Genomic DNA, 19,964 nt, shown 5'->3' with positions numbered 1-19,964 from the left:
CAAGCTTTTATTGTCCAATTTAAGCATTTTTTCATACTCATATATATATTTATTTATAGTCAATTTGATTATTTCACAGATACTCACTTTCCTTATTATGTATTAACGACCCTTTTGCTTATTATTTTATAAATCCGGTATGATTCTTTTGACATTTGGATTTTATAAGATTCATCAAGTTGATACAAGATGAAAGACTTTATACAATATGAGAGTTGGATCATATATTTGATGGAATGAATAACGGGTAATTATTGCTTCTAAAGATATAATTCGGTATTTTAACCTTTTATTTTACTTTATATTCTTACTATCTGACAAGGGTTGACTCCTTACTACGAAATTATTCTTTTTCTCAATCATGTTTTGCTTTTTGCAAACTAATGTTTTGTTAGTTTATTTTTTTATATTTTTCCCGAGTTCTTTCATTTTACTTATGTTAAAAAACTGCATTATTAGAAAAACTGTAATTGCGTTTACTAGAAAGCCCAAAGTTCTGTTAAGATTTTGTCTTAAAATGTGGTTGATCAAAGTTCTCTCCATTAAGTGACATCTTCTCCCCTTCTGCAAGTCACTTAAGTAACAATACCTTGGTATGTGCTGAAAATATATCACTATACTTAAATTGTTAATATGTAGTTATTGTTCTTTGATGAAGTATGTGTTAACGTAATTAAAATATACATATTGTTGAAAATAGGGGAACTTGCAACTATGGCTATATTAGAAAATGCTCATCAATTGTTGGCACAAAAAAGAATATCTATGATTGTTGCTCTCCATAAAAATGTGAAGTATTTCAAAAATAACCTGATCAGAACGAGTGCATTTTTTTTATTACCTGTTATTATAATATTTCAAGAAGTTTGAGGGTCTCTACCTACTAATTGTTGCAAGTTTCAATCGGTGTTCTTTTTAATCTTATGTTCATGTTCATGACCGATAGTAACATTTGTTTTCATTTCAGGTTAGATGGTAGTGAATTCAAAAACAATTTTGTAACTGCGCGAAGCGCGGATATATTGATTAGTTAATGCATATTCTCACCTTAATTTATCACTTAGTCGTGATAGATTCATATGATTTGGTGTAGCCACGTGAATAACCGTCTATCAATAAATATCAAAATATTGATCAACTTGAATATTTTTTTGAAAACTAAATTATTTCTTGATATAGATTTATTGAGGTTGGATAAAATTAAAATTTTCCAAACTTAAATATCTTTAAAACATTGGTTGACCGAGGATAAGTTATATTATTGTTGAACCTATATATCTAAGTTGGATAAAATTATAACATTAAACTTTGCCTAATTAATATGAAGTTGCATGGGATTCTAATCCCAGTCAAATTCCAACTATATGTCCTGCCGTTCGAAGGGAGGCCAAATTCACATGGACAAGAAGTCAATAACTCATTAAATCACATCTTACCAAATTCATGGGGGATTATGCTTATAGGCAATGAGAACATACACCTGTAAATTGGTTTGTTACCATGCGTACAAACACTTCCACTTTTGTTGCGTTGTTAAAGAATTTCAACTGACGAAATTTAATCTTTAACAATGGGTTTGTGTAATTACACTTAATTTAATTATGTGAATCGTTCATGAGTTAATTTTTGCTCCAATTAAAATAAAGTAGAAAAAATCATAAAATAAAATAGAAAAAATCACATATAAGAAATAAAAATAAATTGCGCTATTTTTACCTAACTAAGAGAATTCTATTAAATAAGAATATTAGTACAAGGATCCAGATTTCTGTGAATCACTTTGTAAAGTAGGATAGAAAGCTATGAGTTCTCACCTTGTGAATATGATGAGTGAAACTTATTGTCCCTATAATTTTCGTGAATTATTTATGAACGACATACTAGCATGTGTATTTTTATCAAAATATACTTAATTTCTTCTGCAAATAAACGACTGATATTCTTTTAATTTTTCCTAATAACGATTTTCGGGAGATAATCAAAATAAATATAATATATGCTCACTAGCTCAATTCCTAAAGTTGGATTATTTTAGTCCTAATATATTTTTTCACATAGATAAAAACATAAAGGATATATACGAAACACAACATTTAATGGGAAGTATCCAAAGGGATACAATCAAATAATATTTTTGTGCTCGTAAAATAAATAATATATAATTTCAAGTAACATTACTCCCTCCGTCTCAAATTATATGTCGTAATTATTAGAAGTAGTAGTCTCAAATTATTTGTGGTTTCATAAGTTCAAGGCTAAATTTATTTATTTATTTATTTCCTATTTTACCCTTAGCAGTAAGTGTTCTTGAAGACCACAAACACCTTCATTACGGGGTAATGTTATGATTGTTCAATACCAATGAAGGATAAAATAGTTTAAAATTTCTCCTAATTAATGTTTCTCAAAAGATGTGTAAAAGAGAATCATGACAGATAATTTGAGGAGGGAGTACCTAACATTTGTTATGATTGACAGGGGATAACGTGCGAGGCGCGTTCATATAGTCTAGTATTACAAAATATCGGAATAACTCCGAGGCCGGCTTGTCAAATGAATTAAGAATGAAATTGAGATCACGGAGGGTAGTGACAAACTGAGGGATTAAAGTGTTGGACTAACAATGATAAAATAAATATTACTACATACATTATTTTATGAACTGATATAAGAATTGACTTAAATTGTCTTAGATTATTCTTAAAAATTATTTCAGTAATATAAAATATCTTTTCAATATTAAACAGACCTACCTTCATGAAAGACGGATGATAATCAGCAAAACTTCAATAAATAACAAACCAATAAGTAAAGAGAGAGCAGTTAGATGTTTGTAGGGAAAAATAAGGAAGAAAAACATGCAATGACTTTGTTCACTTGTTCAAGGGCATTAACCACTTGGTCATAAGGTAATGCTATTTACCTCTTTTTCGTGGATGCTACATGTTCAACTGAACTATTCACAAAGCCATTTGTCACATTTAGGGGTAGGAATTAGGCGAATAGAATAAAATGTGGACTGATCAAATCAACTAATGATTCAACTTTCAAGACACAACCCGCCCAAAATTTGCTTGAATCTCCCTCATTTATTTTTGGCGCCTTCAATTTTAAATTCAAACTTTGTAACATAGCAGTATAACACGCAATTTTCTCAAATCTTTTTTTGACTCACATTCTTTTGAGATATTTCCAACATAAACTCTCATAATCAAATCAAGAATGTTCTTAAGAAAAATAAAGAACTCAAAAGATTGGTTAAAATTTGAAGGGCAGTTGGTATTATGGCAATTATTTGGGAGACAATGATTGGAATATAACATCACCAACACCAAGCACTCTAATTATAATCAAAGTGCTAAGTTTTTCTTTCAACTAACCAAAGTGCAGGCTAACAGATGCATATATTTATCTAATAATAAAATAATACACTAGATTCCACATTCTCTTTATCTCGAGCTTCAGCCTTCGGTTGCGTGTGTCCTACTTCCTAACCATTTGCTTTCTCCAGCTATACCAATATCTGCACACAAAGAGTTTGGTGGAATATAATCCTTATTTTAACTTTATTATAGTAAAAAAAATAAAGACAGAATTATTCTCCTTTTTCTTTCCCTCAAAGTTGACTAAAAGCTACTACTACAATAATTTTAGGTGAAGATAAAAGAGCTCATGAGTTTTATATAACGGTTCATCTTTGAAGAATTATTAGGTGCAAATAAAGAACTTCATGACATTTATTTAGAGTTTGCAAGTTTAATCGCTACAAAACATAAATCACTAATCTTTATTAATTCGGCACTTGGTATATGGCATTTCGTTCTATAACTCGTTACAAATATTTTTTCGTTATATGAATACTTTCATGAAAAATCACTAAAAGTAACATTTGAAATTATTGTAAACATTATGTTCTTCCATTTAAATTGTAGTGACATAAGATCATATCCTCAATATGTTTAGACGAAATTATTGATCCCTTGAAAAAAGGTAGTGAATACTCCACTTTTGAACTATATTAACACAAATTTTAATTTTAAAAACTTCCTTGCCACTGTCAATGAAGAGAAAATATTTCACATTCAATATTTACATTAAATTACCATAGCTATCATGATTGTGATAAAAATGAAATATGCATTATTCAACTTAGTTAATTGATAATAATATATATATATATACAGATATTACTCTCTTCGTTTCAATTTATATGAACTCATTTGACTGAACACGACATTTAAGAAAGAGGGAAGACTTTTGAAACTTGTGGTTCAAAATAAGTCTTGAAAATTTTTGTGGCTGTAAATCATTTATAAAGTGAATTTGTTTTCAAATTAGGAAAAAGGTCATTCATTTTGACACGGACTAAAAAGGAAATAGGTTCAAACAAATTGAGAGAGGGAGTATATTTTATTAAATTAGGTGCAGATAATTTTCTTTCTCGGCGATTCTTTCTTTGTGAAGAAAGTCCATAAATAACTTCGATTTTCGACCGTTGAGGACTTTGCTACCCTCCCAAAAGTTACCGGCAATAATAGGTGACTTTCAACTAAAACAACCCGTTAATTTCTAAGAGCGAACTTACATTATCTACAAGAGGCGCCGAGGCCCACAGTTGAATAGTTATTCTTCCAATCAAAGGTCGCCACGAGTGCAATCAAACCTAAGCCCAAAATTGGTTGGCTCCAGCTGTGTTCCTATTACAGTTGTTTGTCCACTCATAATTTGTCACCGGCATTTCCCGGTTTCCCTAATTTATTCCGATTTTTCCGTTATAAACATTCGCAAAAGAGTGGATAAACACTTTTGGACCTTCAGTTATTGATAAATTATACTTTTAGTCCTCATAAGTAAGTATATTTAACTTTCAATTACTTTAGATCCCTTTGCTTATGAATATTCATAAATTTTTAAAATTATTAAATGCACCACCATTTAATTACAAATGTGTTATATTAAAATTGTAATGTTACTCAATATATTTGGACTATTTCTTAAAATAGTCCAAATAAAACATATTTCCTACATAAAGGAATCAAAAACGCCTTTTCTGAGCCAAAAGTCTATTGAAAATAGTCTCTCTACCTCACAGGATAGGAGTAAGGGTTACGTACGCTCTACCCTCCTGAAACCCACTTATGGGATTATACCAGATAGGGGTGGGCATGATATGGTAGATACTAATTACCATACCGGAATCGAAATTTTTTGTACTGCGGTTTCAGTATTATGGTAATTGATACGATATTTGGTATGCATTTCAAAAGTTTTGGTATTCGTATGGTATTCTATATTTATAAAGAGAATATCGAAATGCTGAATACATATATATTAGTATTATAATACTAACAAATATATAAATTGATAATTATTGCGAAACTAATTGTTAAGACGTTGAAACTTTGACTACCCTATCTTGATTGAAATGTCTTTTTTGTGTAATTAATTTACGAAGGGAATTGCTTGTACTTTCTTTTGAATAATTTTACATATATGAAGCGTTAGTACGATATAATTGAGGCGTTTCTATAATATAGATATCATAATTCTCTATGATATGAGTATATGAAATTCGAAGTCGAATAAACTATGGTTACCATCCCCTAACAATGGGTATGTTGTTGTTAAAGGGACCAAAAGCACATATATTACTAAATAAAAACTAATTGTGTTGAATTAAATATCACAAGGACCAAAATTATAATGTACAATAAACAAGGGACTGAACGTGTTATTTTCCCTTGGCAAAATGTCATCTTCTTCTCTTCTTTATATAGAATCGCAACTAATGCACACCGAAAAATCGAAGAAGAAGGAGAGAAACAACAATGCTTTAGGGTTTCTGAAAAAACTCCACATTTCTCTACAAACAACAAAGCCCTAGTTCAAAGGGGCCTCCGTTTTGTGGAGATTATATCTGTGGTATTTTCTTTAATTTTCAATTCTTTCTGAGAATTCGTCGCAATTGTTGTTAACCATGTCGGGTCAAACCAACCCGGAATTCACCCAAAAAGATCAAGATGTAAACGAAGAATTACAAGACCTTGAATTCACAAAACGAGGTTGTTGTTTCTGGTTTCCATGTGGTCGACCCGTTTGGGAACGGGTTTCTACGAGCGATCAAAAGGAAGAACAACATTGGTGGGATAAAGGTTTAAACGCCGTTATGAAAGTTAGAGAATGGTCTGAACTTGTTGCTGGTCCAAAATGGAAGACATTTATTCGTCGATTCAATAAAAACCGTTCCAAGACGAATAAATTCAATTACGACCCGTTAAGTTATTCCTTGAATTTCGATGATGGACCAGGGGTAACTGATCAATCTGAAGATGATCGTTTATTCCGTGATTTCTCGTCGAGATTTGCGTCAATTCCGGTTTCTGCTAAGAGTTCAATGGATTTGGGTAAGGACCCACCATCCTTTTTGTGAATTAGGGGAGATTAATAGAGCGGCGAATTATGAAAGAGAATGCCATGATGTGGAATCGGACAAGTGGCAACGATAACACAAATGGGGTCTGAAAAGGGTACGATGTTATTGAGTGGATTCTGTTATTGCTGCAACGTTTGTGACGGTGATGAAACAGGTGGTTTTGATTCTCTGACATGAAGTTGGTCGGTTGATTGATTTGGGTAAAAAATTGATTTGTCTTTGTTTTCCTAGTATTTCTTTGTTTTTTATTCGGTTGATTAGTTAATTTGCTGCAGGGAGTATTATTCAATTGAATTCTTTAATTGGAAAATGTTACTACCAACTTTGTTTGTATACATACAGTTTGATAATTCACAAAGGTGCTTTCAGTTTTATCAGTTCCCTTTTCCTGCTTTTTGTCTTTTTCATTTCCGCCGACTCCTACAGGAGTCTTGTAGTGTCTTTTGATTTGTTACGTCAGATTATCATCGAACTTGTAGAGGGATGATTCAGAGAAGATTAATATATATAGTGTCTATAACATGATATTTACTATATAAAACAAGATTTATGATACTGATTCAGAGAATGTTAACTTAAATCTGGCCTATAGTTGATTTTGTTGTTACTTGATTTAAGAGCTAAGTTACCCATGTACAGTTGACATGTTCTGTATTCTAGTGCAAATGTGCAATCGTATTAAATTCATATAAAAGGATTTATATCATTTCACTATACATGGAATTATCCTGTTACTGGAATGATGAATTCATGCATGCTATGGAAACCTCCTCTCTAATCTCTATAACTCTATAAAGGAGGTAGTAGAGTGAATTCATTCAATAACTCAAGGTCGTATTTACTGTTAAAAATACTCAAAGTTAAGGGCTTACTAATTCACTTCAAATATTCTTTTCTGCATTTCTATTTTCTTTCTGTAGCTCAAAATTGGGTTTAGATGAGTGAAATCCTAATACCTCTGCTCTTTCAGCAGAGGCATCTGTTTGCAATTTCAGTGGAACTGTGCAAGATTTGAATGCTTTAGACTTATTGAAAGTAGATAAGTGATTGTAAAAAAACACTTGATGGACCAAAATCTGTAATTTTTCAGAATCAGACTTCCACCGAATGTGAAATAACGAGACCTTAGTTACCCTTCATTAACTAGTTAAGCATCTTATTAGCAAGCCTCTTTTATAATTAGACCCACTCACCAATTTTCGTTTTATATAGTAATCATTTTATCTTTTCTATCCTTTGCAATCGGCAAAGTGACAAATATATAATCTCGTAATCTTAAACTAAATGTGTGTACAACATACTAAAAGTACCCTTTGAATCTTATGGTTTTAAATGTCATGACAATCCAACAAGAGAGTTCCATTAACGATTTAATGGGAATGTTGAAAACAAGAAACTTACTAAATATCGAAAGATGCATTTTTTTTTTCAAACAGACCAAAAAGGAAAGTAAAGGAAAGTAAGATAAAGGAATACCGAGTCTCCGCAAGCACAGTTCGGAAACCAGGAGAACACCATTGAAACCATGGTGAAAAGGGTACGAATCCAGTAGCCTCTTGACTATTTACTAATTCAGTTGGGTCCTTCTCTGTTACACAAAGTGCTGAACTCCCCACCAAGATTTGCTAATTGCTACCAACTTTGTTTCTATCTAATAGTAATCATTTTCATCATCCATGACCCTCAAATATACTATGGTTATCGTTAAATTTTAATCTTGCTATCTGCTCTACGTTTGTTGGCCTATTTGATTCTCCATATCAACCAAGTCAAGTAGCAATATTATTTGATCATATATGGCTCTCATTATAGGGTGGTGGGTGCAGCTCACTTGGGATTATCTGAGAAAACAAAGTTACCTAATCTAATAAAATCGAAATAAGTACATTAAGAATAAGTTAACAATTGAATTTCATAATTTTTTATTGTACATGTGACATTGGCAGGATGCCATAATCAAATGTACCAGAAGCAAGAACCAGAACAAGAGACAAAAGAAGTATGATGAATAACCAATAATGGACTTACTTCATCATGATTGAAAGGTGAAGTTTTAACCATTATTAGTACTAATATTTGGACCACTTAAATGTACCCAGTAAGTCAGTTTCCAGTTACTGCAAAATACGGTTCCTTATTGACAATTCATTGTCTACCCCAAGGAACATACGATGAGTCCAAAATAGCTAACACCCGAGCATACAAGATAAATATAACGGAAAAGGGCCAAAAATACCCTTAACGTATGGAAAATGGCTCACAAATATCCTCCATCCACCTATTGGTCTGAAAATACCCTAACCTATTTTTTTGGCTCAAGAATACCCTCAAACTAACACCCTATAACTTGATGACTTTTGTCAATTTAAAAAAGCCACGTGGCTTAATATGATTGGCCGCATATATTATTTAATTTTAAAAATAAACTCACTCACTTTTAAACTCAAACCCGTTTACCCAACCCATTTCTTCAATTTCTGGAAAACTTAACGGGTTACTCTTTTTTCTGCAGAAACTCCTCTTCTTCCTCGTCCCACCTTCATCTTCCGTCACTCTTACTGTCATTATCATTTTCACTATCAAACTCCTCTTTAAACTCATCGTCACTGTTCAAATCACTTGCATTTGCCAAAGCAGAAACTTCAAAGTCATATACTAAATCAGCCTGCTGCTTATCATTTCTAGTGTATACTGTATAGCACGATAACCCGATCACTCTAGTCACTTAAATTATGCAAGTGTATAGGTCTATGACTATCTACTACAAAATCACGTGCTAAGGGACCAATTTCTCAAACCTTCTTAAGATCCCGTTGAGACCCCCAATTAATCAGCAAAATTGTAATTGGTTCATCCGCAGTTGGTCCTAAATTATTCCCATTATACTTATAAATCTCTTTAAAACTGGAAACAGAATCAGATACAAGAACATGTCCTATTATCTTGAGAGTTGATAGCATAGATGTCAAAGAAACATGTCGGCTCAACGGGTTTGGACATGTGGCTTTTAAATTGAAAAAAATCATCAAGTAAAAGAGTGTTAGTTTGAGGGGTATTCTTGAGCCAAAAAAATAATTTAGAGGTATTTTTAGACTAATAGGTGTATAGAGGGTTATTTGTGAGCAATGGCGTACGCAGGATTTTTCGTCAGCAGTGTCACATTTTAAATGAGAAATAATATATAAAACAATGTATCACTGTATTAAAAAAAAAATAGAAAATATAACTAAAACACAATTCACGTACATTACTATAACTTCTCTAAAAAAAATATGCTAACTTTCGCGGTGATTTTTCTTTTTTTGAAATAAATAATACTAAATACTTTTTATATACGGCACCAAATAGTCACTAAACAGTTCATTATTCATTTCATTTCGTAAATTGTTCTTAATCAATTTCTCCGGCGAGAAAGAAAGTGAAAGAAAAAAACATAAAGAAGAATCGCACAATAACCGTCTAGGAAAGCACCAAAATCTCTGTATCTAATAAAATTAGCGTCGAAGTAATTACAAATGTTAATTTGGACCAATTGGTTAGAGCTCTATTAAATGCGGTCAGAGGTTCAAAGCGAACATTATCTATCATTTGACTGAGGAGTATAAAACTTTTATAAAAACAAGTGTTGTTGTGAGGTTCGAACTCGCGTCCCCACCTGCAAAGTTGAAGCGCCTAACCAATTGCTCTACATGGTTATTTGTACCAAGTTGTGTTCACTTTAAATCATATAACCTCATATTTACTTTTGTCTTTTAATTATATATACATATTTAAGAAATTTTCCGACGAAGCAGTGTCACGTGATACCTCTCGGCCTAAGGTATATCCCCCTGTTTGTGAGCCATTTCCCATACGTTAAGGGTATTTTTGGCCCTCTTCCGTAACTATAATAAATCTAAAATTCTCCTGGTCCACTGTACAATGGGGGTTGTCATGTGGTGGAAATTTCAAGATATAGCCTCTGATAAGGACTTTGTCCTACTATAATCTATACTCGTGATTCCCCCGTGAGTTCAGATGCGAGTTGCTCCAAAATGTGTAGACTATACCAAAGGGAACTTTATCACCCAAATGACTTACGTTCCATGATAAGACCGACGCAGCATGTGATGTATATGTTAGGCGCACGTCACGAGTTTGAATACTATCACAGATAAAACCAGGTATTTAAGCAAGGCAGAGGTTAGACAGACGAGTCTACATTCTCCGGAGTTTCGAACATGTGTGCCAACTATAGCTGGGCCTCCAATATCAAAAAGTCCCTATCAAAAATATAAAGTAAAAGAAAACGAAGGGATCTTTGTAGGACAAACCAACTATTTGACTGAGTAGCCTAAACCTTGAAATAGAAAGAATGCCCCCACCATACAGCAATGTGGAACAGTTTAGAAGTCGTTGCAACAAATTTTGTGCAACCTTTTACCCTACATCCAGCGACGGAAAGAAGAAAAAGGAAAAGTACAAAGAAGGAAAATGTAGGGAGATAAAGGAAGGAAAATTTGAGGCACAAAAGAGAACCTATTTCTCTATCTTCTTAGAAAAACTTCTTTTTGTATAATCATCCGTATTTGAAATCCGCTGGTCTGACTAATTCAGATTCAGGCCGCATATGACAAATAAAGGGGGACTTACGGAGTTTCTCCATTCCCAGGACTCGAAACCGCATATATCTTGTTAAGGGTGAAAGGATCAAAGGCAAAAAAGTGATACTTAAGAAAAAATTTACACTGTTCTACATTAGTATTGCCAATTACCAATCAAAGTTTCAGCCCCACGTGCTCGACATTAGTATTGCCAATTACCAATAATTAGCAGGGGGTAATGATACCTAATCTCTACTTGTAACATAATGATTTTGCCAGCACTCTTTCTCGGAGAATCAACAAGGCTTTAATTACAACAGGGTCATATTTGATGAAGACAAATGACCCATAACTGATGCCACTTAATCTGGTCTCCCAACAAAGACTGCTTTCATGGATCCCACCACTACACCAAAAAGATTGTGTTCAAACATCGCCCTTCCTTCCCCAAAAACACCTCTCCTCTTCATGTTACCTTCTCAAAAAAAAAAAAAAACACCTCTCCTCTGGCCCAACAGAAAAGATAAAAGAAGAAAAGAAAGAGTGAACTCTGCTGAGGTGGGGGATTTAAAGCAAAAGATAGGTCAATAAGACCAGAGAAAATATAGACCATGTAAAGCCAATAAGAGAATCCGAATCTTCATTTTATATGAACCAAGACGCCAGTGTCATAGGGCTTTGGTTTGGTTCAGTGGTAAAAGCGCACCCCGTGATAGATGTGGGATAAGTACACGTCAGAAGTTCTACTACAAGAAAAGAGTAGACAGGGGTCCACTATCTATTGAGTTTCAATGTTGCGCCTACTAGCACTTGGAAATTTCTCGGTTATCAAAAAAAATGAACGAAGACGACTGTGTAGTCTCACACTTGTGACTGGAGGGGAAAATACGACAGCTAACTTTATCAAGACACAAAAGAAGCTACTGGTCTTTGTGATTGTCCAGGTAAAAATTTTTAACCTAGCAGCCTTCTTTTTTTTTTTTTTTCTATCTTTGACAATTTTTTTACCCTTTGGAACACAGTGCAAGAGCTTTACGCTTGAGGAAACTGCTGAACGGACAAAGTTACAAATTGTTAGGCATGTTAAAGGTGGGTAACTAACACAACTTACGACAAATGAAACAAGTGTTATCTCTTAACTTGTGTTGTCGTGTCGAATAGGATTCAAGAAACCTACACATTTACAGGACTTAAGAAACAAGAGAATAATAGTAGTAACGAACAGTTGTGCATCAAGACTGAAATCAAGCTGATTATCAAGTATGATATGCTTTGTTGAATTAACATCTAAAAGAATACTACAGAAAAAGGTAAACTCACCTCTAAGTTATCATTTAACAAAAAAGATCAAACAAAGAGAATAAAAGATCAGAATTCACTACATGCCTTCAGTTCTTCTAAGCCATGGTAAGTCCATACTAGGAGGTTGATCATCCATTTGGCAGTCTGAAGAACTCGCAAATTTGCCTTTTTTCGACCAAAGCCAAATCTTGGAAACAGAATAACTATCTGTTTTTGTCCCAATTCCTATCTTTTTCCCCTCATTAGGATCATGCTCTGCCAAATTGGCTTGATTCATATTATTCGTCTTTTGCTCGTTGCTTAAAGCTACCTCAAGATTAACATCACCAACCACATACTCATATGAACCCATTGAAAAACACCTTCTTGCATCCAAATTACTACTGCTGCTCTCTCCTACTTCTTCTCCTTCCCCTCCCCCACGGGCCCCATCATTCAATTTCCGGAACTTACCAAGTCTCACGGGAAATGTTGCTTTAGCAACTGCAACTTCCTCTATTTCAATTGTCTTTTGAGCATCCCCATCATCTTCTCGTGGCTCGTCGTAATCAAACATTGGATTTTCAACGGGAAACCCGGGATTGAAAAGAGTTCCTCGACAAAGGGGGCATGTAGAGTTTGAGAGAAGCCAAGTATCAATGCAGTTGATATGGAAAGCATGGCTACAAGTAGGGAGCAATCTCAATTTATCCTTCTCAGTAAATTCACACAAACAAACAGCACAATCAAAGGGCTCTTTAGGACCCACACCCACAACCTCTTTATACATAAAGACAGGTAATGCATCAATAAATGCTTGATCCAAACCAGAGTCATGTAAATGAAAAAGCTGCTGTAACTGTCTTTGTAAAGCATCTGAAGTAGAAACTTCAGGATATCCATTAGACTGAGATGATGCTGAAGAAGGGTGTTTGATAAGAAATCTAACTAGCAAGTGGAGTAAACCAGATATGAAAAATAGGACAGCTAATATTACTATAATGAAAAGAACAGCTGGACTAATTTTGTTTCCAGATGGGGATGAAGAAGAAGTGTTTGGTTCTTTGTGAAAATTAGAACTTTCACTAAATGGAGGAGATGTGGGAAATAGAGGAGGGGGATATGTAAAGACACCATCTTTTTGATGTTGAATCCAAGAACTTTTCAAATGGGTATGCCTAGAAACCCATCTTTGTGACCCAACTTCAGCAAATGAACAAATCATCTTTAAAGAAACCAACTTTTCAACTTCTTTTCACCATCTCTGAAGGAAAAACTCAAACACTCAGATTCAAGAAAGTTGGAGTCTTGCAGCAGTTAGGGTGGTGTAATTTTTTAATTGCTTTTTCAGAAGGAAATACAATTCACTACTGACAGAGCAAATAAGAGCAGATAGTGATGAAACCAAGCAGAAAATGCTAAAGGTAGAATCTTTACCTGTGTTGATTCCCACTTAGTCACCATTAGTCAGAAAAACAATACTTATACTAACTTATAAGACACCCCCTTTATATAAAGAATCACTTCTTGATGCAGCAAAACCCTAAAGATTTAGTTACATAAATAGGATCTTGAAATCCCTTATACAAAGTTTGAATATTTGAGCCTGCACCTCTTCTCTTTCCCTTTCTCTATATGCCTAACAATTTGTAGTTTCTAGCAAACTAAAAAACAGAGAGTGTGTAAACATAAATATAAAATATAAATAAGGGAAACAGAGAAGTTGGGGGTGTGATTTTGAACTAGAAAAGGACATTGACTTATTTGGAGGCCAAGGCTGGCACTGACAAGCGGCGCTACTCTCCAAAATAAACAGTAAAAAATGACAAAAAGAAATACTCAGAACTGTTGCACCTTTTAATTCCCTATAAAAAAAAAAAAAATTAAAGGTTAAGGGGAAAAAAAGGTAAAGGGGAGAAAAAAGGGGGGAAAGATAAAGAGAAAAAGAAAAAGGAAAATCAAAGTTTTAAGTCATGAACTTGGAAAGAAAGTCCTATAGTGGTTCCTCCGGATAAAAAAAAGTATTCACTTACTCATTTGCACATTTTTTAAAAGAATACTAATTTTAAATAAAAATAGATAATTTGACTAAACTATCCCTAATTAAACAGGTGTTGAAATTTGATCACTTAACACTTAATAAAGACAATTTTAGAAGAATAAGGTTAATTGTTTCTTGCTTTGGTAAGTAGATACTCTTTTTTAACCAAAAGAAAAGGGGTAAGAGCCCGTCTGGATTGGCTTATAAGTTGCTTATAAGTTGTTTTCGACTTTTTTTTTGTTTGTCATTACCAATTTTTTAAAGTCATTTTGCATAAAATAAATAAGCCTCAAAAAAATAATCGCAGGTTTGGTTTAGATTATCTAAAATAACATTTTATAAAGTTCGTTTCAAACTTTAAACGCTTATTTTAAATTATCCAAATGTTTTAGTTTTAACTTTTTGATCCAGATGCTAGTTAATAAGATTTAATGGGAAAACATTAATGATGATAAAACTGAAATGGAAAGAAATATTATGATTCGAATAGCAATATACTAAAGTTCAAATCTCCGCACTGGCGCCTGGTGATTGTTTTCACACATTTAATAGGAAATAAGTAAGATTAATTAGACAATATTAATGATGAAACGTTTAAAATTAAAATTTCATAATACGATTAGCAATTAGTTACTGTTCCTTTAATTAGGTATGTTAACGATATTCTTACTCAATTGCCAACTGGACCACTTTCAAATTTTGATATCCTTATTTTGAGCACAAAATCCTTTATTAATAACCCGAGGTGCTCGGACATAATTTTTTGAATCAATGTCTCCCTTTCAAAGAAATAAATGGTTAACTTTCTTGAAGTTTAAGCAAATGTAACGTACTTTCTGCAAGTTTAAGAGGATAGATTCCTTTTATACTGCATTGGATCTGAGAAAAACTTTAAAAGATTTAAATGTATAAATAATTGCTAGACGTAAAGATATCCCAACTGGAATAATTTAAATTTATTTTTAAGGACTTTTAAAAGCATTATGCGTTACTTTTTAGCATATACGGAGTATATATTATGACATATCAATTCAAGTCGGAAAGATAAAATATATCTACATATAACATATGATTGTTAAATCGTAATTTGCATATAAAAAATGGATATGGTTTACGCCAAACCTGTTAATACCCTTTTAAGAAAACTATGTTTAAGAGAGGGTTATTTAGCTGTCACTTGTTATTAAGGAATAAATAACACATATGCACGCATGCTATTTTGTCTTTATTAAGACAATTATAATTAGGTGAAGAATTTAAAAACAAGTGTTAGTTGTTTTAAAAGGAATAAAGCGTAGAAGCAACACATTATAATCCCCACATTGCACCACACGATGTGCTTATCTTCTTCTCGAATCATCAATGATTCAAATTTATGGACGAAATTGTTTTTATTTTTTCATGATTATGACTTCACACGGTAAGTTGCTAATATAGACATTTGGAATTCATAAAGTCAAGATTGATTACCTTCTACCACACTATGTCCAATTACATTAGTAAAATTCAACTTCATTTAGGCTTGGATCATTTACTTGAATTTCACAGAATAAGTATTACTCCCTCCGGATCAAAAAAAGAGTTCACTTAGCCATTTACACACCCCTTAAGAAAATAATAATTCTTAGACAAAAATAGATAATTTATCTAAACTATCCCTAATTAAATAGGCATTGAGATTTGATCATATAACACTTAATAGGAACAAATATGAAAAAATAAGGTTAATTCTTTCTTGATTTGCTATGTGGACTCTTTTTTTGGTCCGGAGGGAGTATAATCTTTCGTGGTTCTAGGCCCATGTTAATTTTTCCTGCTTCAAACTTCGAGGAATTTGAAATCTGGAGACTGGAATCCGTTTTCTCCCATGCTAGAGTTTATCAGCAAAGGCATTTTTAGTAAAACTCAGCTTTGTATTTCTATTATATAGAAGAGTGAAGCCACGTCCAAGGGCATCACAGTCATCTCACAAAAATTCATGCGTCGCACACCTGTGCTTGTAAGCCTCAAAGGTTGGACATAAATTCCTTATGACAAAAAACCCAAGCCTCTTTTTCTAAATGCCAAATGTGTCTCAAATTGATGTGACATCTGACGTGGCCCCACATTATCCCACCACAAGTGCTCCTCTTAAATATTTTGTGTCATTGTTGATTATACTCATTTCTGTTCCATTTTTTAATGAGGTGATATTTTCAATTTTGTCTTTTTGAAACGAAATGTACACAAAAAAGTTAAAATTAACTGTTATTTGCACATGTAATTACCTTACAAAAGAGTTATTGTAATAGAATAATAAAAAAGACACTAATAAATATTTAAAAGATATTCATCTATCCACATCATTTAAAAAATAAAATGAGATTTATAATATTAAAATAGAGAAAAGATATTATTTCACCCTTAAATTTGGCGTCAAAACTCACTTTAACAACTAAACTTAGCTTGTAATTGTATACTCCCCTTATCTAGTATGAAGTGAAATTAATACCACCCTAAAATTATAATATCACTCTCACAACGGAAGGTGTGCATTACACACGCGCCAAGTCACTGACTTATCAGCACCATGTCAGAGTCACGTCAGATCCACCTCAACTTGTTGAAAATTCATATGCCACCTCAGAATTCGCTTCTTCTTCTTCTTCTTTTGTACTCCATTTTTCCACTTCCGCCATCTCCTTTCAATGTTTTCTTTTATTCCCTAGTTTTTCATTTTCTCAATTCTTGAAAACAAATCCTCTTCGGCTATGATGACCCATTTGGAAACTACCCTTCACCGGAAATCGAACCTTGATGAAGAACGTATATGTCCGTCATTGTTGAAGCTCAAAGCTTCAAGATCGAATTTTCGGGTTGTCGCGAACGAGCTCCATTTTGAGTGGATAAGATATCAAAAGAACCGGAACGCCGAGAGGATTTCGAATCTGAAATTTGGTGCTGTTTGATTGAGATTTAAGGTGTGCTGGAGTGAATTTTCAGCAGCAGTTGTGAAAATTTTCACAACTCTACGCGTAAATTTTCTTTTTTGTATTCTTGTATTTTTTTCATCTTTTTTCTTTTCTTTCTTCTTTCAAAAGCCACAATTGAATTTTTTTAATTCTTTTCAACCCTTCATCTCCTGTATTCTTAGAAACCCACTTCCACCATTTCCAAGCTTTCTCTCCATTTTATGAATCTTGCTCTGTTTCTGTTTGTTTTTTTTTTTTTTTTTTTTCTTTTTTCGTTCTAAACTCCTCTCTTCCTTATTTCTTTGGCTTTAACGATTCCCCATTGCAAGTGTTTATGTGGTTGAACCCTAGGGACTGCAAGATAAAGAAAGGAAAGATTTTTTTTTTTTTTTCGAAAAAAAGAAATATTTTTTTTTTGGCATATGGAAAAGAAGGAGAGAGGTTGTGGGCGACGGGGCGGAGGGAGAAAGGAGGGGTTGTAGAAGAAGGAGAAAGGGCCTGGGCCCAGCTCTATTTTTGTTTATTATTTTTATGGGCTATTTTTATTGACTGATGCAAATTATATCTTTTCTTATTAATATATAGGCATAATTTTTTTTTCCACGCACAATAACTAAATGAAATTTGATAGTGATAAACTTCTTTACACTAACAATGTATATTATTGTTTGTTCCGTCTTTTCCTATGAATAATTTTCACGCACAATCAATAAATGAAATTTGATAGTGAAAAACTTCTTTGCATTTTTAATATTTTATTATGAAAATTAACATATGATGCATCTTTATAAATAAAAATAATTATCTTATCTCCTTAAAATACATTATTTTATTCACTTTTACCTATACACTATATTTAGTAAACAAGATTATACATTTTTATTGAAAAAAGCTTTATTATACATATAATTCATGTAGAATAATAATTAAATATTTATTATTATAACCAATTAATGTCACTTTAAATGGTTGTATAATTTTAATTAACTCATTTAATTACTACAATTTATATTACATTGACTGTTGTTAGTGTCTTTTGGTTCTCTTTTGAGGTAGCACATTGTCTCATCATCAATGCAAATCTTTTTGGAATCTCTCTTTGCTTACTGTACTAAATTATTTACTTAGTTTTGTTGTGTATAAGACATGAAATAAAGCCATTGCTTCTTTCCTTTTTTTCCCCATCTTTTTATCATATTACAAAGAATAATATGGTTCATTTTAATTTTCATCAAGTAGATAATTATTTTCACCGGTTAAACACTTGCAAGATGAAATTAGTTTATAGATAAATTCATTAACCCTTTGCTTCATCTAATTGCATAAAAAATCTTAATATAACTGACACTTATGATTCTAATCTATTTTTCATAGAATTTCAAATACATTGAGAAAAGAGTACCATTAAAATTAGTTGTTTAATCTGATGTATGTGTTTGACATAATGTTGAAATGAGTATTACAGCACGTAGTCATTTAATAGAAAAAATAATTTATTGTAAAGAGTGATACCCATTATCATTCTTTACCGTGGTTTAAAAAAAAATTAATGATTAATTTAATTTTTAGAAAAAATAATTACACATATTATTAGCTTATTTACGTTTAACTATCTCATACCTCCTTTCTTGCTTGTACCGAAATAATTTTGCTTTCCGTTAAAATTTTAGTCAATATCTCCGGCATTAATTAATTTTTTAAATCATATAATAATACTAAAATAGGATTGTTCACTAAAATTTTCAAATAGTAATTCTGCATTAAACAGAAAGTCAAATTTGTAGTTGTCCATTTTAAACATTTTAAATTAATTAAGATATCTGAATAATGTAAGTTTGAAAGATGGAAGAATGGGACGACCAAGGGCAAAAAGGTAATTTCAGAGCTAACATTTTGGCAGTTTCTATTGTTATTGTTGACGAGGCCAAAGTGCATAGGAAAATTTGCTCGTACTCTATCAAATTCTAATATAATTTAAGATATCGTCCTACAGAGATTAGAATCACCTAGGCTACAGATGTGTATTGTCTTGGTTACTATTTGAGAGAATCAAATGGATGAAAGGAGAGGTTTTGAAATTATAAATTACTTTTAAAAAAAAAAAAAAACTTATTAGAAAATTTAAAAAGAAAAGAGTTGGGAGTCGTTGAATCCACTTGGTACAATTATAATAAAATCTTATTCTAGTACTAGTTCCATGAGACCCGTGCTCAACCCGGGCCCAAACTCATGATAGAGAAATAATAATTTTAATTAAAAAAAATATAGTTAGTTGTGTCACATTTTTTTACTGCATAATTATTTTAATCTAATGGTAGATTAATCATTTGTTGTTGATAAGTTTTGTGGATATAACTGTTCACAAAATCTTCTTTTGCAGTTTAAAAATTAGCTAGGAAAAAATCAATTACATGAGAATCTCACTGATTCAATACGAATAAAATATGACATCATACAATGACCAAAATTCAAGGTAGTTTGAACTTCTTCAAAGTGATTATTGAAATATTTGTTTCTCTAATATTTCCCCCGTCTAATTTATGTGGTACCGTTTGACTTGACACAAAGTTTAAGAAATAAAGGAAGATTTTTGAAATTTATGATTTAAAACAATCCTTAGACATTTGTGTGTCTATAAATTATTTCATTTAGGGTAAAAGAAATTTTTTCAAGTT

The 19,964-nt window shown here is 32.3% G+C and overlaps 2 protein-coding genes across 2 annotated transcripts; one reads left to right on the top strand and one right to left on the bottom strand.

Annotated features, from left to right (window-relative positions):
- The first annotated feature begins 5,745 nt into the window (after positions 1-5,745).
- Positions 5,746-6,805, top strand: LOC132047186 (uncharacterized). The gene has a single exon (XM_059438127.1). The coding sequence runs from the start codon at positions 5,978-5,980 to the stop codon at positions 6,428-6,430; it is 453 nt and encodes a 150-aa protein (XP_059294110.1). The 5' UTR covers positions 5,746-5,977; the 3' UTR covers positions 6,431-6,805.
- A 5,443-nt stretch (positions 6,806-12,248) lies between these two features.
- Positions 12,249-14,046, bottom strand: LOC132047184 (RING-H2 finger protein ATL46-like). Its single transcript, XM_059438124.1, has one exon. It carries the CDS (start codon positions 13,520-13,522, stop codon positions 12,395-12,397), a length of 1,128 nt encoding a protein of 375 aa, XP_059294107.1. The 5' UTR covers positions 13,523-14,046; the 3' UTR covers positions 12,249-12,394.
- Positions 14,047-19,964: the final 5,918 nt, after the last annotated feature.

The sequence above is a fragment of the Lycium ferocissimum genome, chromosome 2, assembly GCF_029784015.1.
Source record: "Lycium ferocissimum isolate CSIRO_LF1 chromosome 2, AGI_CSIRO_Lferr_CH_V1, whole genome shotgun sequence".
Classification (NCBI taxonomy): domain Eukaryota; kingdom Viridiplantae; phylum Streptophyta; class Magnoliopsida; order Solanales; family Solanaceae; genus Lycium; species Lycium ferocissimum.
Note: the sequence above shows the minus strand (reverse complement) of the source record. Positions and strands in the feature narration are given on the sequence as shown.